General features: G+C 39.8%; 1 protein-coding gene across 1 annotated transcript; it reads right to left on the bottom strand.

The window, feature by feature from the left end:
* Nucleotides 1-550: 550 nt before the first annotated feature.
* Nucleotides 551-7,901, bottom strand: LOC310864501 (multidrug and toxin extrusion protein 1-like; the record flags this gene model as incomplete). The annotated part of the gene is made up of 15 exons (XM_083773189.1): nt 551-684; nt 2,007-2,139; nt 2,266-2,335; nt 2,994-3,069; nt 3,233-3,341; nt 3,459-3,526; nt 3,622-3,735; nt 4,404-4,501; nt 4,608-4,705; nt 5,734-5,778; nt 6,036-6,078; nt 6,233-6,381; nt 6,830-6,898; nt 7,585-7,686; nt 7,842-7,901. The coding sequence occupies 15 exons, from the start codon at nt 7,899-7,901 to the stop codon at nt 551-553; spliced, it is 1,368 nt and encodes a 455-aa protein (XP_083629315.1).
* Between the last annotated feature and the right edge of the window lie 207 nt (nt 7,902-8,108).

Genomic DNA, 8,108 nt, shown 5'->3' with positions numbered 1-8,108 from the left:
TACAGTACATCTGAGACAGCCTAAGAAAGACAAAGCCTGTCAGGACTATCAAAACCAATCTAGTGTAATATAATGCTATGGCGGCACATCATACATAAAAACATAATATTACATTAAAAACATTAAGTAAACTGCAGCTGGAGTACGGTAAATCAATATCGCTACAAGGCTGACCTTGACACTTCTGGAGTGTCTAGCCACCACCTATAACCCACACTGGGTAAATATAGTCTTCAGTTAATTTCGTATTTTTTTAAAAGTAGGCTAACTATAGTGAAATTTCTATAGTGGATTTTGTAGGCGCCCGTGTCTCTTTATTCCAGCAGCCAAAATGAAGAGCATCCCAGCCATGGCCAGACCCCTACGCAGGCCCGGATTGGACAGTCTGGCAATTCTGGGAGATGCCAGAAGGGCTGCATGGGCAGTCGTGGGGCCGGGGCTGAGCCAAAATAATAAGAGAAGGTATTACAAAAAGACATAGTATAGCGTATTTGAGCCGGTGAAGACCACAGATGCCAGGGCCGATTTTCTGTGCAGTCCGTGCCTGCCCCTACGGCCTACGTAACACCAGAGCTCTGTAGCTGTTTGATTCCACCGCTGTTAAGACAGCCGATCTGTTCCCAACATCAGCCAGCTCCTCTGTATCTGTGGATCCCTCACAGGGCTCCATATCTTCTAGATCTTCTGGAGAGACATATAGTAAATGTGAGGACAAATGTGGAGTCTCAAAGGATTGGGAATTATTTACTGTATTCTCAAACTACTCTTGATTATTAGAACATGAACAAAAATGCTTGAGCCACACAGATCTCTAGCAGACTTAACAGGTAATATGGGCAATGTTCTTGAGACCTGTTTCTGTAGAGCTCCCATGCACTCCAGCTCGTATCAGCGCCTGGAAGGAAAATTTGTATTACCTTCTTATAAAGTTTAGGACAGGTCATTAAGGCATGCTGATCCAATCAGAGAGTTATAAATCTGCCTACTCAACCTCTGTGGTGGCTTTCTTCCAGTTCATTTTGGTCAGATAAAACATTAGGGCAGCGGTCTGAAGGAAAACGCCGGTAAACATACCTATCCACAGACCTGGAGAGGTTCAGCGTAATGTTAATATTGTTCATGTCAAGAAAGAGAGGGGGAAAAGAGGAAAAAAATAACAGTAGCCTACAAAATGTACCAAATATGGAGACTATTTTGGCAGTTTAATTATGTGTACATGTACAAATAATTAAACTACCAAAATAGCCGCCATACTGATTTATACTTCATGATGAACACGTCTAAAATACGGATGCATATTGTTGCCATGCAAGGGAAATAAAGAAACTATGAAAAATGCTGTCCAACGAAATATTTGAATCGCGAATAATCGCAAATAATTCATTCGTTTGTATCTGGGCTTTTGTCTGCTTTTCCGGGAAAGTAATAAATCTTCCCGGACAAGTGTATCAAAATTTTACTTCTCCGTTGGACAAGTCACTCTTTGTTTAGCTTTTTCTGTGACGCAACTACCAGCCAACAATATTATCTGGCATTATTGTCTGCAGGCTTTCCTAATAATCACCTTTCCAATATAGAGGGTATGCGCGTGACATCATCATACCCGTAAGTTATGCGAGAAGCCGAGAACGCCTACTGAGTGTCAAAAAACTACTCTGGCCTTGACAGCCCATACATCCAAAGAGAAAAGTCCTATCTGATTGCATTAAACTACATTAAACAAAGCTAAACTCACTTTGCCACTCGATTTGCCACTCGATCTGCCATTCACTTTATGCATGCGCATTCCCTCTATTGTTAATAGCCCTAGAATGTCTGTGATTCCGAATGCCGAATCTGGTTTGCACTGCATGGTTTGTTGAACTCCTTGGATCAATGTTTTACCAGCCAATTCTTGAAGATATCTCGCCAATATTTGGAGTTACTGTTAACATCATGGCAAGGTAACTTGCACCAGTACCACCCAGACCGCAACCAAAGTTGTATTGTGCTTTAAGTCTTCCTACCTTTGATTCCTAATTTAGCAGCAAACATTAGAGGCACGCCAATAGGAAAGGCCACACCATAATAGCAAACCGTGTTAAAGATGGCTCCAATCTTCTGCTTCCCAGCTCCTCTGATAACACCTGATATGGCACACTAGACAAGCCAACTTGTATTATTACTGACATAAGCCATTATAAATGTTTACATAACAAGTAGTTCACAGGCACTGTAGGCTGTATCATGTTGTCAAGGTGAAATACAGTGGCAAGAGATACTTACTGATATTGCATCTAGCAGGAGGAATGGTGCGTAGAAAGCCATAACTTCAGCAACTCGTTCTCTAATTTGTCTGTTGGAAAGGAAAAAGGACATTTAATTTTAAACTGTTATATCAAAATAACATACCCGTATAGGTATTGTATAGACAATTAAGCAGGAAATCAGCCTGGCCGATGTTCACAGCCTCCCTTCACGCATGCACGCGTGAGGAAGGCACTGGAGCAACACAGATTCATTTACGTCTTTTTTATTAAGGTGGAAAGTACAAGTGGGTTGTTTTGTTACATCTTCTTCATCATATGTTGCTCCAGTGCCTTCCTTTCTACTTATGTTGCCATTGTCCTGCTCCTGTGATGCAGTGGACATGCCAAACCTTTTACCTGTTGCGCGGTAGAACTCCCTTTCTAAATACACACACATTTGAGTGTTGAGTGATTCGTCAAATCGTCACTTGATGTCAACAGTGTAATAGTAAAAACTAAAATCATCACACAAACTGTGATGTGAATAAGTCAAAACTTGATTACAGGTATTGCAGTGCTCCTGAGAACAAAGGCCACTCGCCATAATCACTTGATTGAAGTTAATATGTAACAGAAGATGTAATTTCACTGCAGTTTTCTATCCTACACAGTGCACTAGTTTTCAGTTTCTTCTGGGTTAGGGGTAAGCTGAAATGATAATTCACCTATGCGAAGTACAGTATGTACACATTACTCAATACTCACTCATCATATGTAAAGACATAGGCAATATGTTCCTTTAGGCTCCAAATGACAACTGCTAAGCACACAGAGACTGACCCTGGGAATGAGATAATGGAGTCGCACAATAAAATATAATCCTGATTAGACCTAAAAGAGCTTAATTAAAAAATAATTAGTTCAGAACTTCATAATGTCATCTGTAAAATAATATTTTAATAGGTTAACGTATATAATTGTCATTGGTTAGAATGTGTAATAACCTGCACAGAGTAATGTCATTTTGGAAGATAACTTGGCCTGCTCTGTATTTCCTGCCCCCAGGGCATTACCTACCCTTACAATGCCTGCCACACTGAACCCTAGAGGAAACTACAAACAAGAACCTTGCATTACTTACAAATTCATTACATGCATAAACATATGGTTCATTTTATTTCATGAGTCTAGAATCCATAACAGATGGATTTACGTATATTTTTTACTCACCATATATGCAACATTTGCCAGTTGGAACACAACTGACTGAGCTCCGAGTTCCACCTCGCTAATTAGGCCTGACCAAGAGAAGAAATATAAGACCACTGCTTATTTACACCAATACATTTTTATTTATTTTCAAACATAATAAGATGTACTCCTGCTTTCTTACCTGCCAGAAGGGCTCCAATCTCATAAATCCACCATTCCACACAATACATGAGCATGCTGGGAATGGCCAGGTGGATGAACTCTGCCCAGTCCTGCAGGCACTTTTTAGACCAGCCTAGATAATCAATTGGTCAATATTAACCACTTATTGAGGCATCCCTATTCTGCAGGGGGAACAATCACCATAAAAAGACAATCTACTGCATGCTCACAAAGCATCAAGCGTGTCTGCCGTGTCGACTCATGTGTCATAACTTATATGAGCTTATAGATCAGTTATTTTGGCGAAAGAGATTTGGTGTAGATCGAAAGAAGAGCACACCGAGTACAGTGTAACTCAGTTCTGCTTCACGCCGATCAGCCCACATTAGCTGCACAGACACACGGAAAGACAGACATATGAACGGATGGGCAGGAGTGAAAACATAAAACGTAGCTCAGCTTCATACATGTATTATACAAGCTGCCGAATTTAAGACTCATGGTTAATGTAGAACATTGAGTTCATAAACTCCAAATAGTATTGATGTGTCATACATGGAATCACCATAAAAGAGAGAAAGAACAGTTCCTAATGCATTATGGGTGCCAATTAAGTGCTTGTGCAGGAATATTACCACCAGCCCATGTAAAACATCTCAGAGAAAGCAAGCTCCCACCTTACATAAACAATACAGGGAAATGTTGTGTCCTTATAATAGTACAATAGGATTGACACTACATCAAATATCAAAGATGTTAGCCTGTAATTAAGTTAGTACAAAGTGCAAATGTTGTACTTACCATCCCAGGTGTTCTTATGAAGTCCTTTCCACATAATATATGCATATAGTAATAGTGCCAAGGAGAACTGGGAGATAGTGTTGGCAACAGCAGACCCTCTGTTAATGATATTTTATAACACTAAATAGGCCACTTGTAATAACCATCATCAATAAATACGAGGAAAGATATGAAGGTGGTGATCATGTACAAAGTGATACTCACACTACTCCCAGATTGAGTTCATATAGAAAGATGTAATTGATGAGAGCATTCAGAAGATTAACCACAACTCCTGTGATAACCAGTGGCCATATGATGCCCTGAAAACAAAGGGATATATAACTCAGTTGAACCAATATCCCAATACCCTGGACAGAGCAAAATGTACACAGTAAAATCCCCAACCTTCCTTTAAAGCGGAAAGTCTACAAATTAACCTTAAGTTTCAGTGTTGATGCTATCTTGCCACACACATAGGGGAATAAAAAAATACCCGATATGGGTAGGTTGTGTTTGTTATCAGCAGTTTAAAATAGAAAGGAGAGGTCGCACAACTCGTCCCAATGCCAAACCTTGTCAAAGTTTCCTTCTTCCACCCTGAAGAAGGCAACTTGTTTGTCGAAACGTCAATTTCCTTCTGTTTGTTAAAGAAGTATATGTATTTGAAGGCCCTATAGTAAAATATACTGGTTCTGTTCAGAATGTATTGTCTCCCGTGTTTCCACGAAATAATAGAAAATGCTCGATATGGGCTCGATAAGAACCCGGCTCGATAAGCCTGTTCGATAAGTTGCTCGTTATCAATAAAGGTTAACGAGGTCCATCCTTACTTTTAAGGCTTCTTGTTTGTTCAAGTCATACACCCCTGCAGCAGAAGATCAAAGGCCTTCCTCAGCGCAAGCGTGAGGAAGGCCTGCAGGCCCAAACGTCTGTTGCTCTGCTAGCCTGAGCTAACGTGTTAGGTTTCTGGTCTAGAGGGGGCGGGTCGCGGCTCAGATTTGCGCACGCCCTGATTGGATCTCATCGATCTGTCCGTCACCCCCGGCCCCTCCTCTCCCCCCTAGTGCAGCGCTACGTCACATCATTTGGAGCGACGCTCACCCGGAAGGGTTGACTCCCACTTTTAGACCAGAGCGGCCAATGCGTTCCTCCAGGCTTTCAATTTTTGCACCAACAAAAATGAAAGCCTGGTACCGAGGCTATTGCTCTGCTAATGGGGTGTATGACTAGAATAAACAAGAATCCTTAAAGGATCAAAGTGAGATCTTCATTATGAATTACATAATTTAAAGCTTAAAACCAGTGAGTGCCCTTTAATATACAGAATGCTATAACTATTTGTACTTACCTGATTCCGTAGATATATTGTCTCCAGGGAATAAAGAAATGTGGCCTGTAAAAAGCACTTGCTTAACTGGGTTTATTCAAGGTCAAGGTCAACTTTATTGTACAATTGTTTTGCATAGACGACATATTATTTGCCTTTTCCTACATAGTTATTATATAGGCTAGGGTAGTAATATGGATAAATATTTATCAAAAACTATCATTGGGTAAATATTGTTGCCCATGCAGTCCTACTGTGATACTTTCTGTTCATTATGATCTACTGTATTGTTTGCAAACTAGCACACGTGCAAGGGTACTCACAGGTAGTGCTAGCATAAAGATCTTCACATACATCTGAGACACCCTAAGAAAGACAAAGCCTGTCAGGAGTCATGACCTTCAAGACCAATCTAGTATAATACTGTATAAGGCGGCACATCATACATTAAAAACATAATATTACATTAAAAACATAATAAACTGCAGCTAGAGTATATCAAAATCTCTACATGGCTGACCTTGCCACTTCTGGAGTCTGTTTGACAGCCAAGAGAATAGACTCTGTATTTATTAGGACAGCCCAGCAAGGAAAACATGCCAGCATCAGAATCAGGATAGCCTTCTGCAGAATGACACCAACTCTCAGGAGATTTCCACTCCCATAGGTCTACAGGCACAGAAAAATAGATTTACAACTCAACAACTCATAGAAACTTTTCAGAATTAAATGGGTAAGTATAGGCTACTCTAGAAAGGTATTGATTAAGGTTTGTATAGAGAATAAACAAACAATAAACAAACCATTAGGTTAGGGTTAGGCCAACTCTCAAATCTAGCCCTAACTTTAGTTAGAGGTTAAATGTGTTGCCAAAACTTGCCAATGTAGGCCTATGTTTTACATTGACTTCAATTCAATTGTATTTTATTTTGATAAGAAGCCTATTACTAAATGCATCTGAAATGAAATAAAAATATTGCACTGTATAATAATAATTGTTGTTTATAATTACATTTGTGGGGTTTACAGTATACTACTAGTGAGAGTTGTGGCCCCCTCTAATTAGTGTGGACCAGAGTCACACACACACTGCTTTGTAGGAATAGACTGTTCTTACCTGAGAGATTAGTGTATCACATCCTGATGCTAGACCAGCTCCAATAGAAATACCGGTCACATTAATAACCTGGAGAAATGTAGCACAAGTTATTTTCTAGTCGCAATTTGCAACACTAGATTTTTTTATAATGGGATGATGAATCTAGAGTTGCAATCATAGAGTAATAAAAGGATAGAGGCTGAACCGGAGCGAAAGCCCCGCCACCCCGCTATTCATTTCGATGGAAGTTGCTCAGTGGCGTTTTGAAGCACCCGGAAGAGCGGTCTATACTTCCAATTTTTTCGATTAGGGTACCAAATTTAGTTGGAGTTTGAAAGCACTCAAGCATTATTCCTGGGTTGTGCTGCTGGTTCCTGCAGTATACTACGTGCAAATTCTAAATAAGCGTTACGCAGGGCCGTTCAGTGACTTTGACGAGCGCTTCCAAACTCCAACACCTGCACAAAATCTCTTGACAGAAAGTAGCTCATAACATAATAACATGTATATGGTGTTTTTTATGAAACAAACACTTTGCAGGTTGAAAGAGGATAGTTAAAGTTGTGCCACAGCTGTGTTGAGTTTAATTGTTTAATTCAAGCAGATCGGAAATTTAATTTGGATCAATGGGCTGTCAATGGAGGGTGGGCCTACTGCAACTTCATTCCATTATAAAACAACTCTATAGCTTTGCAAATTGCGGCTAGTTATTTTCTATGTAGCCTCGTTATATAAATTAATTATTAATAAAATAAAAATAGCCGACCACGTACAGTTATAGCCAGACTCACTCCTGCTAGCTCTGTCTTCCCCAAATGGCCACAGAATACAGTACTGATGAAGCTCACAGAAAACCTTACAAGTTCAGCCAAACACTAATGGAAAAAAGAAACAAATATACCTTAATTGATCTTCTTCAGATTAGACCAACCAAAACACCTTTCAATATTAGGTTAGCCTACAGCTCGAACATGAGTCATGTAGCAACTATGAATGTAATTTATAATGACATTTATAATGGTCTACTTACTGCTGGCCCGGCTAATTTTGCAAGTTCAAATAGTTCCGTCTTGGCACCAACAGGAATCATTCTGCAAATTTGTCTCAAACAACTTCCAAAACTATGTAGCGGCGTGACAGATGAACTGCCATTTACCGTACTCTATAGCTGTATTTTGGATAGACTGTTATTCATTAGAGGAACACGCAAAAATGGCTATTACTAGTATTTATGATAAGTAAATAGGCTCTCAACAAAGTGAGTATACACCTTAGAGTAATAAAAGGATAGAGGCCG

The sequence above is a fragment of the Protomyctophum parallelum genome (genome assembly GCF_964188405.1).
Source record: "Protomyctophum parallelum genome assembly, chromosome: 9".
NCBI lineage: Eukaryota > Metazoa > Chordata > Actinopteri > Myctophiformes > Myctophidae > Protomyctophum > Protomyctophum parallelum.
The sequence above is the reverse complement of the archived record's forward strand: the minus strand, read 5'-3'. Positions and strand labels throughout refer to the sequence as shown.